This window comes from Lepidochelys kempii, chromosome 9 (genome assembly GCF_965140265.1).
Source record: "Lepidochelys kempii isolate rLepKem1 chromosome 9, rLepKem1.hap2, whole genome shotgun sequence".
Lineage (NCBI taxonomy): Eukaryota > Metazoa > Chordata > Testudines > Cheloniidae > Lepidochelys > Lepidochelys kempii.
In genome coordinates this window covers 90,509,786-90,529,714 of record NC_133264.1, presented here as the reverse complement: position 1 = coordinate 90,529,714, position 19,929 = coordinate 90,509,786, and the positions used below count along the sequence as shown (strand labels likewise).

At 41.0% G+C, this 19,929-nt stretch overlaps 1 protein-coding gene across 10 annotated transcripts in view; it reads right to left on the bottom strand.

Moving 5' to 3' along the window:
- The window catches only part of IL1RAPL2 (interleukin 1 receptor accessory protein like 2), a 547,775-nt gene that overhangs the window by 140,962 nt on the left and 386,884 nt on the right, over positions 1–19,929 (bottom strand). For 9 of the 10 annotated variants that reach the window (XM_073358323.1, XM_073358325.1, XM_073358329.1 and 6 more), the window contains one exon: positions 2,101–2,175. The exons of the other annotated variant lie outside the window; for it this stretch is intronic. In XM_073358323.1, coding sequence (XP_073214424.1) covers positions 2,101–2,175 — 75 coding nt within the window. The remainder of the gene's footprint in view (positions 1–2,100; positions 2,176–19,929) is intronic. 10 annotated transcript variants of the gene reach the window in all.

Sequence of the window (19,929 nt, the reverse complement as noted above, 5' to 3'; positions counted from 1 at the left end):
GAGAACTCTCCACCCAATGCCTCTTTCAAGCTCCATGGTATAAAGAAAAATGTGTTGTGCTCTGAAGGTCAACAAACCCTTCCACATCAAGTGTGTGTGTGTGTGTGTGTGTGTGTGTGGAGGGGGGTAGGTTCTGAAGCCCTGGACCCCTCACTGAGAATTCTCTACTCCCAGCTCCTTGCCTGTTAAATCCAGGTGGGTACAGCTGGAAGAACGCTACTCAGTGTTTTTGAACTATATTTAGGGTACTGTTCTTTTGTAAACATTAATCTTTCAGCATATTATGAAAGTTTAGGAACAATAACCAAACGTATCACTGTGTCAGCAAGAAAGTGCTGCATGTCAACTCCTAGATTCTAGGGGACAACTAATGGATTATACCATGGGACAAAAAAATGCAAGGACTTTTATTTCCCTTTAGAGATATTCTGAAATCCTATTACTGCAACATATCTCCCAGGGGCAGGAGATTTTTTTTTTTTTTGTAGCAACACTTTTTACTAGTAGAAAAAATAATTTTATATGGGGGACCAGTCAAAGAAAAATTCTGCAGGGGCTAGATACGTAAGATGAGGTGGGGGGAATTGAGGTTAGAAAGGAAGATCCAATAAGAATATAGGAAACAAGGATGTGCGTGTTTTGTATTAGTTTGTTTCACTGATGTACTTGAGGACATTTCACTAACCTCGAAGGATTCATTAATTCTGATTTTTTTTTCAAAAAAGTTAAATCTGTGAGCTTAATTAATGGAACTGAATTGGCATTCAGCTTGCTGGGATGATCCAAAGCCCATGTCAGTGGGTGTCTTCACAGTGACTACAGTGAGCATTGGATGATGCCCTTTGAACCTGTGTATGTGTGTGTGTGTTTGTTTTCATCACTAAGGATCAAAATCTATCAGACACATGCACACAAATTTGAATGAAGATAATTGGAGTATCCATATCTGGGGGCAGGATTTGGGTACTTTAGGCAGAATCCACTGTTGCTGTCTCTCTATCTATCCTTACAAACTGTTGGAAGCTAATGTTTAAGATGAATTCAGGTCACAAATGATTCACATTATTGTGCACAACTTAACAGACAATCCAATTCAAGGACTGAAGTTCCATTTGATGGGACTTAAACACATGCTTAAGTGCTTTGTGGAAGAGGGATGCACTTAAGCACAAGCCTGAAGTTAACTTTATTGAATTGGGACATAGAACAGTAGGTTTACATTAAAAACGTATGGCCCCATCACACTGGTATCAGTGCAACATAATCTTACAATCTCAAACCATGATCCTACTTTCTTTTATAATTGTGTAAATCAGGATTCAGTGGTCTTGTTCCAGTGTAAACCTAGAGCCAGAGCAGAGTCAGGCAATAGGAGATGGAAAATAACTCAAGCATGATGAGGCAAACAATCTGTCACAACAACTGTTTCTTTTATAACTTAAACCCACATACTTCAATCCTCAACAATATTTGCAATTCCATGCCTCAACATAAGGAACGTTTCCCACCTGACAAGACTTCTACCAGAACTTCAAAATCCCACTATTACCCACAGCAACAATGTGGCCCACAGCTAACTACTCTCAAAAAGGTCACTTTGCAGAACTCTCTTATAAAGTTTCTTCCTATTACCTCAGGGGTTTGTGGCTGATTAAGATTCAGACACACTCAGGCTAGCAGAAGAAAATGTAAGAGACAGAGAAAAGAATACAAACATTTTAATCAAAGAAACTTTTCAATAGACAATGCATTCTTTCCCTTTATCTTTTAAAGAATCGCCATTCTGTATTTTGTTAAAACATTTGTCTCCTATGCACGGTGAACATTGACTGACCAGTGCAGGCACCAGTGAAGGCATCCATTAATTTATCAATCATACACTCAAAAGAGTGGCAGCCCTGAATATTTAATACTCCAGGTAACCAATTAGTATTGCCTTTCCTTGAAGCTATACAAACTCATTTCCTTAAATTCTACCATTATAAATGAGAAGCAGCAAATTGATTTGCATGTAATAACAGTGGCAATAAACCTTTCAATTTTCCCCATCTGTTAACAGAACTGATATTTAGGCTCTATTATTCCCAGAAGGGGACTTACCCAGCTGGACATCTATGACACTCGGCTGATTCTCCACGGGGAACAATGGTTTTGGAGGTTTGTCGGTGAGCAAAGCTAGAAAATGAGAACAAGTAATGGAAAAATTGAGACAAATTACAATTAGAGGAAGATTCTGTCACACAGAAGTTACTGTGTATTTGCAGACTTGATGATGTGTAAACATTTATTCCACAAGGTTGCTGCTTTGGCTGCTATGCTATCAATACAGTATTAATTTCCTAGCAGGCTTAGTGGCCCATGGATTCAGTGGAAGCAGTTATGTTTTAAAATATGATACAATCAATTGGCTCCTTTCTGGTGATGTCATCGTCTTCTTTTTGTTGGATAACAATAAACTGAACAGAATGAATTTCCTTTAAGTGTTTTAGGTCCTGATTTTGTAAAGTATAATACACATGCCACTCCCAGTGTGTAATGAACTAGATTGCTCGCAGGTGTAGACGCTTAAGACTTGGTCTATTCTTAAAAGTTAGGTTGACAGAGCTACCTTGGTAGGGCTTACTTTGTTAATTTGCTCAAGCAATTTTTTTACATTCATAACTGATACAGCAAGCCCAAAGGTGCCAGGACTATGAAGTGCTAAGCCGAAAGGTGCCGGGGGGCTTAGCCCTGGCAAGCCCTGGCACAAATTAAGCACTGTATCTTGGTCAGCAGTATGAAAAGAATCCACACTCCTGACTTCTGGAACTCTGCCAACCTAGCGCCCAGTGTGTAGACACAGCTATGCCAATGAAAAAGAATGCAACTGTCGTTTGTGGAGGTGGTGTTCCTACACAGACAGGAAAACCCCTTCCATTGGTTTCAGAGTAACAGCCGTGTTAGTCTGTAGTCGCAAAAAGAAAAGGAGGACTTGTGGCACCTTAGAGACTAACCAATTTATTTGGGCATAAGCTTTCGTGAGCTACAGCTCACTTCATCGAATGCATACTGTGGAAAGTTTAGAAGATCTCATTATATACACACAAAGCATGAAACAATACCTCCTCCCACCCCACTCTCCTGCTGGTAATAGCTTATCTAAAGTGATCACTCTCCTTACAATGTGTATGATAACCAAGTTGGGCCATTTCCAGCACAAATCCAGGTTTTCTCACCCCCCCCCACCCCCCACACACAAACTCACTCTCCTGCTGGTAATAGCTTATCTCACCAGCAACCACATACCACAAAACAGAACCACTAACCCAGGAACCTATCCTTGCAACAAAGCCCGTTGCCAACTGTGCCCACATATCTATTCAGGGGACACCATCACAGGGCCTAATAACATCAGCCACACTATCAGAGGCTCATTCACCTGCACATCCACCAATGGATATATGCCATCATGTGCCAGCAATGCCCCTCTGCCATGTACATTGGTCAAACTGGACAGTCTCTACTTAAAAGAGTAAATGGACACAAATCAGATGTCAAGAATTATAACATTCATAAACCAGTCGGAGAACACTTCAATCTCTCTGGTCACGCGATTACAGACATGAAAGTCGCTATTTTACAACAAAAAAACTTCAAATCCAGACTCCAGCGAGAAACTGCTGAATTGGAATTCATTTGCAAATTGGATACTATTAATTTAGGCTTAAATAGAGACTGGGAGCGGCTTAGTCATTATGCAAGGTAGCCTATTTCCCCTTGTTTTTTCCTACCCCCCCCCCATGTTCTTGTTAAACCCTGGATTTGTGCTGGAAATGGCCCACCTTGATTATCATACACATTGTAAGGAGAGTGGTCACTTTGGATAAGCTATTACCAGCAGGAGAGTGAGTTTGTGTGTGTGTGGGGGTGAGAAAACCTGGATTTGTGCTGGAAATGGCCCACCTTGATTATCATACACATTGTAAGGAGAGTGGTCACTTTGGATAAGCTATTACCAGCAGGAGAGTGAGTTTGTGTGTGGGGGGGGGGTGAGAAAACCTGGATTTGTGCTGGAAATGGCCCGACTTGATTATCATACACATTGTAAGGAGAGTGATCACTTTAGATAAGCTATTACCAGCAGGAGAGTGGGGTGGGAGGAGGTATTTTTTCATGCTTTGTGTGTATATAATAAGAACTTCCAAACTTTCCACAGTATGCATTCGATGAAGTGAGCTGTAGCTCACGAAAGCTTATGCTCAAATAAATTGGTTAGTCTCTAAGGTGCCACAAGTACTCCTTTCCCTTCCATTGGTGTAGGCGGAGTCTATCCTAGGGGGTTATGCTGTCATGGCTATGGTTTTGCAGGATTGGAGCCCATAGGTCCTGATTCAAAGTTCATTGAAATCAATGAAAAGACTCCCAGTGATTTTAATGGGCTTTGGATCTGGACCTTTAAGCATCATTTCATCAATGTAACACAGATTTATTTGTGTGTGTGTGTGTGTGTGTGTGTGTGTGTGTGTGTAAAAAAGATACAGAACGTCTGTATGTTAGGAGACCTAGACTCCCCCTCTCCTTTTTATAGTTCCTAGGTTTTTCATTTTTATGGGAATTTACATTTCCCCCCTTTCTGAAGATATATTTCCATGCCCAATTCCAGAATGAAAATAAAAAGAGAAAGAATGTCAATCCTGACTATTAACACTTCGGATTTACCTGCCCTCTGAATGACTTATTCTTCCCAAACAGATGGTGTCATGGCAGAGCAAGCATGTCAGAGGTGCCATCTACAGTCAGTGCTGGTGTTCATCCATACAATTGTCATTAGAAACAGGCTTTTTCCCCTCTAGAGGGTTTTTAAGCCTCCTCCTAACACAGCCTGTCTTTGTGAGTATTTCAGTGGAAAGCACAGCTACAGACAATGGTTGTGATCCAGATCCTGAGTGCCTTCACTATGGAGCTCAGCACCCTCCAACCCCATTGGTTTGAAGAGTCACTGAATTGAAATATTTAGATGTTTCCAAAACAAATTTGTTTTTACCACAAGAATTCACTGAAATTGACCTGAATTGGCTAGTTGTTTTGGTTGACCTGAATCTGCGTTTTTGGGGAGGGGCGGGGGGCACAAAAAGATTGTGCACAAAAAGTTTCACCCAGCTTTCATGGTAGGCCCCACGCTATGCGCTAAATGGTTTCCTAACACTCAAGTAGAGCAGCCTCCAAATCGCTTAGCTATACAGATAAATAGAAGTGCAGGAGAAGAAGACAATGATAGGTAATTGTGTTGTAAGAGAGGTGGCAGACAATACTTTCCCACTGCAGGCACTATATTTTTCATTCAGTGATTGTTAGGATTTCCTCTCTTCTTATACTTCAATTCCTCTCTTGAAATTGTCAATAAATAATAAGTTAGAAACAGTTAAGAACCACTGACCCAGAAGTACATAAAATGAAATATAATCTGCTATCAATCATAAAAAAATCCTTTTGTGAAATTCTCTGCTGGTGTCCCTTAGTTTACTATAAAGATTAGATGTGCTCCCTAGCATTTGCTGGGAGGGTACCTCATCACTAGAGACACAAGCTGATAAAATTGTTTTTCTGCACTTTTGGTTTAGTTTCTATATTGGTTCCTGTTCGTGCTAGGTAGATGCACTGGAAAGAGGCAGAAGGAAGCAATTGTTAAAGGAATAGGAAGAGTACAACAGCACTCCAGGTGCAGAAGGTCACCAGCCTCTGAAAACAACAATCATTCTCAGAGAACGCTAGCAAATACATTGTTACCCAGGAGGAATGGTTCCCCCTCACTCCCACACCAACCTGTTGGCCTGTGCCTGAAAGTCTGTAGCACCAAGTATATTCAGTGTCAAAGTAACAGGAGATAAAGAGAAGCTGTTTTTGGTTGCAGTCTCTAGAAGGGCTTGTTCCAAAGCCCACTGAAGTCAGTGCAAAGCTCATGGCTTCAATGATACTTTGGTACAGGCCTTAAGGATTTGATTCTGCCAGTTTCTGAGCACTCGCAGAATTGAGGCCTAGGTGCAGAGCGATGGCTAATTTCTCAATCTATATTTTATTTTGCCCTCTGGAAAAAAAAGTCAGACTAAATTGACATTTATTAGCATATTTTGACTGATTTATATCCAAGGGGTAATTTACGTGACCTCAGAATGTGATCCATCGGGCGATTTTCATTGCTGGTATCAATCTACTGAAATCAATGGATTTACACCATGGTTGAATTTACCCCCTTATATTTTGAGAATAGTGTTACTAGTAGTCTCCATTTTGTCTATTATCCTCATTTAGTTTCTGTGTGGGTTTTCTAGCTTGCATTTCTACCTTTAGGCTTCCCTTCCATTAGTGCTTTTCATCTCTGGTACCAAATGGCGTTTTAACTTCCTGTGCACCCTAGGCTTTTGAGTACATTCACTGTTCTAGTTGCACACATGCTGTTCCAATGTGTTTTGGCTTTGTTTTATTTTATGTTCACTCATCCCTCTCTTCTCCCCCCGCCCCCATTGAAATGAGTTGAGCTTCTCTTTTTCTTGATAAGTTAAAGTTGCAGCGTCTCTGAATCCTGGTTTAATGTGTTCATGTGGGTTACGTATTTAAACTGTTGTGGTTTTCCATATTGCTCTGAGAGGATAATCATTATAATGAACCAGAAATGTGTCAGATTTAGCTTTTTGTAGGCACTGTAGGCCAAAAGGGATTTTCAGAATAAAATGTGGAGGAATGCTGGCTCTTACATGTTGCAAGTGTCTATAGAACTGAAGATCTAGTCTCATTTAGATTTGACCTTTGAAAATTGCTTTTAGTCTTTTTCAACCAGTAAGATAGCACAACATTTCCTTGGCTGCAAGGAATTCTCATTTAAAGCTTATGATCTCTGCTCCTGACACAAGTCCATAAACACCACTTCCTCATTTCAGATATACCTCATTCTATGAGCAATTTCTTTAATTCCCTCAACAGCTTTATAGAGGAAAGCTGCTTTGATTTTGATCATTTCTTAAAAGGGAAACAAAAAAGTCAGGGCACTTAATAAACCAACATGTCTTTAATGTACCACAGAGTATTTTGTGCTTTCATGCAATCCTTCCGACGACTCCCACCAATCCACTTTATGTAAACCAACTATATGCATGACAAACATGCTTCCTTTTATTAAGCATCCTGCTATTCAACTTACTCCTATTCCTCTGTCAAAAAGTATGAATATAACCCTCATTAATTGTCACTGGAGGAGCTTGGGTAGTACTGCCTCTACCTTCGTAACCCCCTATGAATGTCACATACTCCAGGGTTGCCCGGGGCAACATCATTTATGGTAAAGACATTGCAATGAATATAGTATAATTCCCAGATGCATACATTCATAGGGCCATATGGTTCTCCTTTAGTGAGATGCTATCTCTGATAAGACAGCACACAAATTAAGGAGTTCATTTGCCTTTACTTAACATTCTGAAATTTCATCCTGAGAATAAGACAGGATTATTTTCCCTGAAATCGTTTATGCAAATATAGGTTCTACAATGTATAATGAGCAGTGAGGATGAGTGTTGATTGGAGTGTCCTTTCTTGATGGCACAGTCAACTCACCATTGACGCTACCACGGGCCTAGCTTAAAGTCACGGGTGCCCGATGTCAAGCTCTGGAAGCAAATTTCTTTACCCAGAGGCACCTGATAATGTGTCTGTCTTCCCTCAGAGTTTGGTGGACATGACCCAAGGCTGTTTAGTTGTTTGCTTACTAGGAGGTGGTTTGAAGTGCTGTTTCCTCCCGTATTTATTTTCACTCCTGTTTGATAGCAACACTTGGACTTTTAAATAATAATAAACTCAAGTATGATTTCAATGGTACATGACACAGGATTCTTCTTTAGAGGCCTGAGTATCTCTTGCACAAAGCTGCACATAGGTATAATACTTAGTCCTGCCATGAATGCAGGGGCCTGGACTAGATGACCTCTCGAGGTCCCTTCTAGTCCTATGATTCTATAGGTATAACTTTTTGCATAGCTTGCAGAAACCTTGCATGATGCGATCCTTCTTGGGAGCTAAGGTTATTTTTATTTCCTGTTTCCTTCACTTTATGCAATCAACTCTTAATTCTTTTCTTATGGCCACAAAACATGTTGTCGTCAGAGATGGAGCACAGTCAAGCACTGGACCAACAGGCAGGAGATATAGGCTTTGTTCCTGGCTCTGCAAATTAATTAGTCAGGGAGCTTTGGGAAGTCACAATCTCTGTGATCGTCATATGGGGATGATAATATTTAGCCAGCTGAATTTCTCTTTGGGGAGAAAGGAGAGTCCCGCTGGGCCGGGATACAGAAGGTCTGAGTTCAATTCCCAGCTGTGCCCCAGACTTCTGTGTAGACCACAAGTAAACAGCTTAGAGTGAAGACCTGACCCTGTTGAAGTCCATGGCAAAACTCTTGCAGATTACAGCAGATCCAGGATTTCACTCCTTGATCTCCCTGTGCCTCCCATCTGTATAAAGGAAATAACTGTATGTCTTTTCTATTTAGATTGTAAGCTTTTTGGGGCAGCCACTTTGTACGTGTATTTACTGTGCCTAGGCAATGGAGCCTTGATCTCAACTGAGGCCTCTAGTCTCTCCTGTAATACAAATAGTAATAACTGCACAGAGATAGGTCAATTTCTTTGCTGATTGTAAAGCAGGACACTCAGATGGGAAGTGCTAAAATAAAGAGGATTTGAAAATTTTGGATTAGTATTTCAATGGATACAGTGAACAGCTGGACAGAGGGTACAAAGAATGGGGTCCTTCTAATAGTCCATTTGATTTATAGGTAGTCATGAGCCTTTTCTTCATACTACTTCTTTTCTACCATAATTGGTCATAAAAACAATGATCCCTGGTGTCTCATTCCTTCATCCATATTGAGAGGGATTATTTGCTCAATATCACACTATTCAGATAATGTAAAAGTGACATCTACTCAAAGTCAATCAGTGTAACACAGAACTGCTGCAATAGTATGATTCAGCCTGAAGCGGACAACTCTCCTCCTCACAAACCTGTTCTCAAGTACAGTTCTACCATGAGAGGGGGATTGCGCTTTAGAAAAGGAGACAGGCAAATTTCAAGAGAGGCCAATTAACTGGAGCCACATGGTGCAACAGTGAGAAGAAAGGTGAAACAACGATTGGAGCAGGCCTTTCAGGAAACGGTGACCCTAGGAAGTTGAGACACATATTATAGGTTCCAAGTATATAATGGGTCTCACTGATGTGGAAATTCCCCCGTAGATATTAATACTAATATTCAGCTGGTTTAGTAAGGAGCGATATCGACAGCAGTCCAGACAGGAATTGGAGGGGACCTTTACAAATGCTCCAATAACAGGTTTTTTTCAGAAGCAAGTACAAAAAACCATTTGATAGGGAGGATGGCTCTGGGCTAAATAGACTGAATCCACATACCCTAGAGTAGGCCCCATGCCAACCTTCCAGGACATTATAAAGTATTATTTAGATCAGCAAGGGAGGCACTTTCCACAAACACTGACTTTACTGGAAGTGTTTAATTTCCCTATTAAATTAGTGTGGAGTCCATTCAATTATGTAGAAATTCCTCCATAAGTACTAATGCTAAGCTATTATTTATACAGAACCATAAGCACACGTGTATAAGAGACAACTTTGTTGAACACATAGCATTTCTCCTGTCTGGAAGAGCTTAGGTTACAGTCATCCTTATGAAACTGTTCGCTGAATTGGTAAGGAAGAGCCATCCTTTCCTAAACCCGGACAAATTAAATCTGATGTAGTTCAAAGAAAAACATTGCAAAGAAAAGTCATATTGCATCAGAATCAATTAAATGTCAACTATCTAGCAATTAATTAACTGGCACAATCTGGGTTTTATTTTGTGTTTAAAATGAGCAAATTCAGGGTGTAGGGCCTGATTGTGCTCTCATTTATGTCCGTGTAAATCAGGAATCTCTCTGCGAAAGTCAGTGAAGGTATGCCAGCGTAGAAACAGTGTGCAAACAGAATGACGCTCATCCTTTGAGATCTAGCTGCTTAAGACTTGAAGGCCCCCATACTGGAAATGACTTAATGGAGTACTTTGTTGAACAAGGGTTTCTAAAAATGTATTTAAAGGAAGGAATTTTTCATTGGGGTGGGAACTGTTTAGATCTTGCCCCCCCCTTACCCCCTTTACTGCTGATGATGATTTCTACTGATAGATGTGATGAACACCAATAAATAAATTTGGCAGTCCATTGTATTGCCATGAAGGCTTCTGCTGAGATGAGTATTTGTAAATGTAATTGAAAATGAAGAAAGGATAAATTATCTGGATATGTGGCAGAATGAGGGGACGCAAGAGAAAAAATGCTTCATTTCTTCTAGGAGACAATTAAATGCCAGCTTCCTTAAATCAAGGGACCTGGCACTTTCCCACCATTAATTAACATAAAGCACCCGTTACCATTCAGTCAAGAATCTGGAATACCTTCTGACAGCAGATCTGGTCTGTCTGAATAGCATCCTCTGGAGAAAATAATGGCATGCCAAATCCTTGATAGGAAACTAACTCATACCCCAAATCAATCTTTTGTTCACTCCTCGGTCAAATACGCATGGCTTCGCTCTATTCTGGCATCTAAAGTCTTGGCAGTGATGTTATAACATTCATACCGTAGATGAATATGGAACTACGTACAAAATGATACATCAATGTGCTAACAAGATGTCACCTGTTGCTAAGTGAAGCACAGCATTATACCACTTGGAAAATGTGCACCTAATTCCCTTAGGCTCTGTTGAAAATCCCACCACGTGCAGCAGATTTCTTCATGACTGAAACAATAATCCATTTCAGACCCGATTCTCCACTGCTTTGTATTGTATGTTGTAATTTGGCACTTATGCATAAGTGCCAAGTGCAGTGTGGGTGGACAATGCTCCCAGGACAGCTAACTTGTTGCCTGACATATCTGGAATTTGAACCAGGACCACCAGAACTAAAAAGCATGAACTACTGCAGCTTGTTCTAAAGAACCAAAGCATGCTAGCTCTGGCTGTAAAAGACATCCCCTCCACAGGGAACCATTGGAAGACTTGCCAGAAACAGACAGGAATGGAGGAGTTTTGTCGCTGCCCGAGAGCCAGAGGCGTAATGGGTACTAACTAACCAACCGCAGATGGAGATGGTAACACATGCACCACCAGTAGGTTACGTTACCAAGTCAAAACGGTAGTATTTTACATTCTTGGCATCGATGTGAATTACCACACAAGGTGAGAGGCAGTGGAGAATCAAGTAAACAGCCCATTCATACAAATATTGCTCTGTGAAGCTGTGTCTAGATGCGAGCACTGTTCTCCGATTAGCCACAGTGAGTCTCTTCTACAAGTCAGTCAAAATGCAGTTACTCAGAACTGGAACGTTTTGTTGCCATATACCACAGTCGTAGCAATCTGACCGCGTGATTAGACACGCATCAGTCTTCTGCTCTAACAGAAATAAAGTCATTGTAATACAGTATTGTCAAAGGATAGATGTATCCAGCTTTGAAAATAAACATCTAACTCTTAATTTCAGTAAATGTCTCAGCATTTGCCTGGAAGCCAGGCATCATTGTCCTGTGACAAAGTTCTATAGCATTGGTATTATTTACTCAGGTAGGACATACATCTCCTGGAATGGTAGAGCTAAAGAACACAGCAACCACTGTACGTGCCAGAACCCGCGTGACCACCTCCCGCTAACTTCATCTAAAAGCAGACACGTGAACTTGCTGTCAGAGTTTGGGCAGAATCTACATTACAATTATTTCCTTGCTACACCTCTGAGGAGAGGATTGTAGATAGCATTAACAGGACAACGTCAACAGTAAATAACTGGATCTTCTTACAGACTCTTAGTAAATAACACAGGGGATGTGGCAACAGTTTTAAGAAAGATGCCGCACATCCACTGACGTGCAGATCAAGGGAGGCGTTTTTGTGGCATACCAATGCTTTTGGTCAGTGACTGGTAAATATTGGTATTAACCTATAAAACCCTCAATGGCTTGGAACTTTTGCCTGTTGAAGAGACTGCATCGCTGGCACGGAAAAAAGGGTGCAACTGGCAGTGAGCCCCTTGTCTCCACATACAGTAGAACCTCAAAGATACAAACACCAGAGTTACGAATTCGCCAGGAAACTGGACATCATGTGAAACTGGAAATAACTAATCAGGAAGCAGTGGAGACCAAAAAAAAGCAAATACGGTACTGTGCTTGTATAACATCTCAAAGGTAGGCATATCTGGGTTGCCTGTCCCAACCCCTATCCCCGCCCCCACAGGCGGGGCAGCCACTTACAGCTAGGAGGTGAAGACGCTGGTGCTGCCAGCCCTAGGCTGCCAGAGCTGTCAGAGCGGGAGCAGCACTGGGGTCTGCACCGCTTTCACCCCTCCACCCCGGCTGGGAGGGGCATGCACTGTTTCCACCCTCTCCCGCTTGCAAACTCAGTCTGCCCTGGGGAAGAAACTGCCTGCAAGGAAGCTCCTGGCCAGCTGTTGCTGGAGCCTGGCCTGGAGCGTCAGTGGCTGGAGCTGAAGCCTGAACTGCACTTTGTTCAGAGTTTCAGAAAACCTCCATTCCCAAGGTGTCCGAACTCTGAGGTTCTGCTGTACACAGTCCAAACAGCCAGCCAGCCGCAGCTGCCTTTTCCTGATGTCCCGATAGCTTCTGCCACTGGCAGGACCAGAGCAGCACCCAGCACCCCTCCTTCAAACTAGGATGTTCCAAAGCCTGCTCTAAAATGTGGTTTAACTTGAAAAGCAGCAAGAGCAGCTGAGGGTTGAATTTACTGCACAATTCTGAATTGTACAGCGTGGCATTTTGGGTGAGAACCACCACGGAACAAGGATCTCATCTCCTAATCTTCCTACCTACTGTCACCACGGCACCTGAGCAGCTATCTGGGTGGTTTTGTGCCCTGAATAAAAGGGAAGAATGGCAGCACAGTCAACTCCCTTCAGATACTAGAGGCGCTTTATTTGTGTTGTGAAAAAAATTAACAAAAAGGTGTATAAGTAACTACCTTGGCAAGTTAGATCTTCCAGGTTGCAGCTTCTGCTGCATGACTCAACTAGGTCTTTTGTTACCCATTTAGGAGGCAACCAAGTTTTGTAGTGCACTGGAAAAATAAATGGTGTGATTTTTGTGGCATGTACACGATGAAATATGGTTTGGGCGGTCTCTAGGGAGATAACCTGGAAAGATTAACACTTTGTAGATTGTGAACTGTTTGGGGCAGAGACTGCCATCTCCTATATATTGGTACAGCGCCACCCCCTTTCATTTGCAATTGTGTCACATCTTTTTGGCAATAATGGCAATTTCCTCCATAGAAAAGTAAAAGTAATAATGTAATTATTATACATGTTCAATAATAATAGCAGCAGCAGGGAATCTGGATTTCCTGATGTGACACACTAATGTGTTTGATGCTAAAGGATTAATAGAGGTGCTGTCATAATGTGCATTGGAGGGTGGGTGCTGGAAGAATGTATGTTCAGTAATGGCAGGGTTCTTATTACGCTAACAGAACGGTATGTAATTATCTCTCTCTTACATTGCTGATGCACCTTTCTTCCTGCTAACTTTTTAAAGTTCTCATATTGGATCACATTATGCACATTCACTTAGTGAAATAAAAATTTGGATTGTGCATCCTTCTTATATGAAAAAAGGGTAAGATTTCCTATGTGGTGGAGAAAAAAGCATAACAAATTGGTATTAAAAAGGATATTGGTTTCCCCCCAATACAATTAATTAAAATTTCAATCAAGAGCACACTTTATTTAAATGAACCAAACATACATTCCACACAAAGGACACCACCCCATTTCATCTCTTGGACTTTGAGTGGAGAGAAGATGCTTGAAGTTACCCTTTATTTCAAGGAGATCTGCAGAGCACATTTTATCTTTCAGGTTTCTTAATTTTTTTTTTTGCCTTTTCATCTTATAAAAAAGTAAAGAATAGTGATGGATGAAGCGGGGTCCCATCATCCATCTTGAAGGGACAGCTGGTGCTTTTGCATGCAAATGAAAGCTATCATTCTTGTCAACCTGAAGGTACCGCACCAAAGTCTGCAGTCCACAACCAATTAATATTCCATGACCAATCAGACTATTCATGCACAGTACACTCCTCCACTGAAATGGAATCCCAGTGACAAGACTTATTAGCTACAGAGTGGGGTTTAATGTGTTATTTTCAAAGAACTCAAGCCAATTCATTATTCATTTAAACGAAAAATCTTATATTAAATATATATAATATATTGTGATGGAATTATTTTGGCCAGTGGAAGACAGTTGAATACTAAATAATCTGAGATGATTAACATTATTATGCACATCTCTGGTTTTTCTTCTCAGAAAAACTGTGGCTTGTAGAGTCTATCATCCTGATCCACTTTTCTTCCCAAAGGATGAAATTCAGCACTGTGCACAAAGCCTATACATCACTCAAATCCCACTTACACCTGATTTAAAGTGGATTTAAGTGGTTCATAGACCTTGTGCTGGCCTTCTACACAGGGGTGAATTGCACACAGAGAGAATTGAAATATCAGTCATGGTTTTCAGCTGTGCCACCGGCAGCCATGGAAATCCTTTGGAACAGCCACTGCAGATGGATGGCCAGGTGGGATCACCAGTGGGAGCTCCCAAACCTTTTCACAGAGCGGGCCATATGTTAATAGAACCATCTCCCCTGCAGACCACCCCCTTTCATTTGTAATTGTGTTACATCTCTTTGGCAATAACAGCAACAGTAATAATGTATTTTAGTGGTCTATAATACAATCATAGTTTGGGCCTTTAAAAATATATATATCACCCTGTGTTACTCTAGCTCGCCATTTCATCACCCCCCCCCCCTCACCTCCCTGATCACATCTGTTCTGTTTCTCCCAGCTGGAAACAAGGAGAATTAGCATCATGTGACTTGTTAGTTCTCTGTCATTGGGAATCACTTGATCTACAGCCAACATAATAATTATACCAGAGATAAGGAAGTCCTCAGAGAATCTGCTGCTATTGCTTCTTTTTCAAATTTATATAGGGGGGAAAATGGTGTGATAAATGCTATAGTTGTGTCTCTAAAATCAGGGCCCCATTCCACATACACAAACTAAGAGACAGTCCCTGCCCCAAAGAACTTAAAATACACAGACAGATGAAGGACGGGAGAAAGGAAACGTTCTATTATTCCCATTTTATAGTGGAGAGATTAAGTGACTTGCCCAAGATGGCAGAGTCAGGAATTCAGCTCAGACCTCCTGAGCCCCAGACCAGTGCCCAATCTCAAAACTATCCTTCCTTTGTACACAGGTGGTCTGCAAAGGGCTACATTTCACCCATGCTGCTTGATCGCGTAGCACTGCCTTCAGTGTGAGCTTTGCCTTTGATTTCAGTGCCATCGGGAGCAGGGCCTAATTGTTTTCTCCACTCCAGGTTATTTTGCCACATTATGAAATGAGTTTGAAAAAATTAGAAACTGTCCCTGCAACTGTCATAGAATAGTGAAAATATTATGCGACCTCCAACACAAGATTTCCAGGAAGGAAGGTGTAGCATAGCTACTGAGAATCTACATTAAAAAATACATTTTACTTTTAGTCTCCAAGGCAGTGGATACCCTACAAATTGTACTTTGGATATAATTAGTTGTTGCACAGACTAACAGCACAGCTTTCTTTGATGTTCAGCAAGAGCGCCAGAATTTCAAAGCCTATATATCTCAAATAATTTTTATGTGGAATTTCATTTGAAAATTTTACATATTAACAACATTCACAAGAGAGAAATACAGACACTTCTGTTATGATCATTGCTTGCTAATTGATTTCTCTCTGTGGGGGTTTAATGCGCAGACACTTTTCTCCCATACAGCCTATTAATTTTGATGCTTTTTTTGGATTAAGACCCTGCCTGAGATGGCTGACCAAAATGATTACAAGTATTAGAGTATTTGACAAGGAGAACCTTTTCATAAAAGTTCATGCAATATTTATTTAGGTTCTCTCTTTCGTTTTCCCTGAAAAGCTGCTAAATATATTCAGATAGCTTTACTGTTATTTTGGCTCTTCCCTTTTTCCCTTGCACAAGCCTTGAGTTGTCTTATTCATTGCACACCTATAGCATTGCCAAGACAAAAGAGGGCAGAAACAATAATATTGGGTTAGGATGGATTAGAGAGAAGATAGAGAAGAGTGGGCATGATGGAACCATGCAAAGTATCCAATTATATAGAGAAGATAAATCAGTAAGCGCTATTTACCATGTATTAATACAAGATCAAGTGGGCATTCAAGGAAACTGAAAGCCAACAGATGTGAAGCTGATAAAAGGAAATACTTTTTTAAAAAGTAGAGCAAGATATTTACCTTGTGGAACTCATTGACATGAGGTGTCTTTGAGGCCAAGAGGATTAGTAGGATCCCAAAAAATTATTTGGTATTTCTATGGATAATTCTCAAATATGATTTTAAAAAGGATGAGAGATGTAAACTTTCACCCTTCCTGGCATAAACCAACATGGTCAGGAATGAGAAGAAACTTCAGTTCTGGACTCATTTATCCTTAATTTTTCAGTATGGTGGTATGGTTCCCCTCCTCCCTCTTTTGCCATTCTCTGAAGAATCAGGTATTGGCCATTGTCAGAGTCAGGATACAAGATGGATCAGTAGTCATATCTGGTGTGGCAATTCTGTGTTCATAACATCTTACAAGAAAAGCAAACGAAACATCTAGCAAACATTCTTTCTGAGGGAGAGATACTAAGGTGAACTAAAAAGCTATGATATAATAAGTTCTATATAAATTATTATGATCCTAAATTCACCCCAATGCACAAGTCCTGCAGGAGGTTTTACACAACAATAAATACATAATGCTTTAAGACCAATGTATTGAAAAAGTCTAACACGCATTACAGATGCAAAGAACCATCAGCAAGCCTCAGAATGCGAAAGTGACCTAAGGTTGCACATTAAGCTGCTTGTAAGAACTCTTGGTCAAGGTGTTGCTTCAGTGTACACTTGTGCATCTCTGCATAGCAGTGTGTGAATTGATACATTTCTATGTAGCATATTTTAAAGGAGGAACAAATTGATTTCACAGGGAATCAGTTATAAGAAGCTAAGGTGATTATAAAACAGAAGATAAAAGTTAGAGATGTGAACAAAGAAATAATACTAGAGGTGAAGACTGTTGAATCACTAAATGTGCTGTCCACATACCACAGGTGTATATCACAGGAGTCGAAAAGAAACTTGACAGCCAGGTTAGTGATGGATTGTATCTATACCACAGTGCGCTTGGGCCTGAGCTATACTATATAAAGCAGATGCTGTGGGAAGCCCATCTTCAAAATCCCCAGAAAATAAGACTTAAACTCCCACAGGCTTCAAAAGTCCCACTTCACATGTCTGTTCATAAGGATTTAATTCTTAAACATATTTCTTCCTACTGTTCCAAACGGATTAAGATAATTTTTAAATCAAGCAAAGCAAACGAAAAAGAAAAGCACACAACTCCACCCCCCCGACCCCCCCCCAAAAAAGCCCTTCAAAACATTCCCCAACTACAGGATTCCATCATTAAAATAAATAATAAATGAAAATACTACCAGCACCTGTGTTAATAAATCAGCATCAACTTTCCTTTCCTCTAGGGCTATAACATGCAAATGTGAGATAAAAGGAACCTAGTACAAGCAGTCTCTATTAGGAAATCAGCATAAGCCTGGCATTACAGCCCTTATACGTATAGAAACCTAGGCATGCAGATACCACAGTGAGTGTCGACCTTGTAAAAACCTAAATAGACAGTTGCTCTGGCTACCTCAGACTGTCTTTTGCTCCATGACCCATCACACGTGCTGCCATCAACAAGGACGTTGTGACTGATGGAGCTCAGATTAAAATGCTAGAGGGTTGGGCCCAGAGCATTCTAGGTGGAACCTTATGCAGTCTTGTTGGACCTCCTTATGCTGGTGATAACAGTTTTGCCATCTTCGAGGCAAGGTGTAAGACTCCTCCCTCTACAGTAACTGCAGGATGGTCCTACAATGTTTCCCCTTGAAATACACAACAGGTCTTCCTTATTGAAGTGGCATAAAATGAAGGAGCTATAGGGAGCACTGTTCTGTCAGACAAGGACACCATATTCTCACTGTTGTATACGGAGCCTAGAACTTGCTGTGATAGGTGCATTACAAAGCCAGACACAACACATTAGCACCACCGCTGTAGAGCTATATCAGTTTCTGCATGAGCAGACCAGCTTAGAGCTAGAACGTTTTCTGGATGCAGGCAATATCCTCCACACTGCATCAATCCCTTCTGCTCAGAGACCCTCATCTGTGTGCCTTTGTGAAGTGTGGTAAGGGGACTGTCAGTGACAGTTATAAGGTTAGAAGTTCTCTAGGCAGATGGATAACACAGCCATTCCTTCACCCTAATCATGGAATTTTCCTCACCAGGCCAACCCTCCTCAGCTCCCCTTGTATAAATGCTAGGTGGCATTCTCAAGCTGAGACAAGTGTAAAAGAGAAATAAAAAGGGATATGAAGTTTAAAGGAGGAATGTGTTGGTCAGCATTTTTAAAATGTTAGTACAGTAAAAATAAAAAATTGCATTTGGCCATAGCTATCTGTCAGGTAGTTAACCCAATAGGCTTAACAATAGTTGTGTGAGAAGGTTAGCCAGATTCCTTGGAATCCATTCACCCAGACTCACTCTTCTAAGGATCCCTTAACTACAGGTAATGTAAAATAACACTCCCACCCACACTCCTCTTTCAGCTTTAATTCTCAGGGATCCTAAATGATGACCTCTCACCTTTGAACCTTTCACTATCAGGACAATAGGAGGTGTTTTTCTCTCTCCTCTTTCCGAGATATCTCTCTCTCAGATGATAAGACAAAACCCAGCCTTGCTCCATGGCACTATAGCATAGCAGCTGCTGCTTCTTTGCCTTCGCCTTGTCCTGTCTGGCAGGATTAGCAGCTCTCATTCTTTGCATACAGGAATTCCTGCTGAGTGCGCCTTCCAAGCTGGTGCTGACCTTCTTCATGTCATCCTTCAGTGTCTCAAACCACCTTTTCTCTGGGTCACTCTTTCATCGTTTTTGTCCCGTAACTTCTAAATCTTGTATTCTATGACTAACATATCCCATATCTTGTCATCTTACTTATATGATCCAACCATCTCAGTTGATACTCCCTCAGCTTTTCTGTGATTGGGGCTACCTGTATCGTGGCTCATATCATTTAATTGTGTAGCCTATCAGCTCTCATCTTACCCAGTATCCACTGAGCAGTCTCATTTCAGCAATGTGCACTAGTTGTTCTTTTATCTTCCGCACTGGCCAGCATTCTGACCCTTACGTCATGGCTGACCTAATCATAGTCTTATATACTCTTTTGTTTACTTGGTTAATTCTGATCACACAGAATTCCTGTCAACTCCTATTTGCACCAAGCACTCTTCATGCAAATCCTAACACCCACCTCTCTATCATCGGTGCAGGGTTGAGCTAAGTATTTGAATTGTTGCAGATTTTATTCCATCTAGTTTTACTGGTTTCTCATTGCTCTTCTCAACATCACATATATTCAGTCCTTTGTTGCCTGATTCATAACTATTTTCTTCTAATGCAGTCCTCCACTTGTCTAGCTCACTTTCCAGTTCATATTTATCTTTGCAAAACAACATAAAGTGATTGGCAAAATCATGCTCCATATTTGCGATCAGGAAGGAATTTCCCCCCAGGTCAGATTGGCAGAGACCCTGGGCTTTTTTTTTTCCTTCCTTCCTCTGCAGCATGGGGCATGGGTCATGAGTCACTTGCAGGTTTTAACTAGTGTAAATGGTGAATTCTCTGTAACTTGAAGT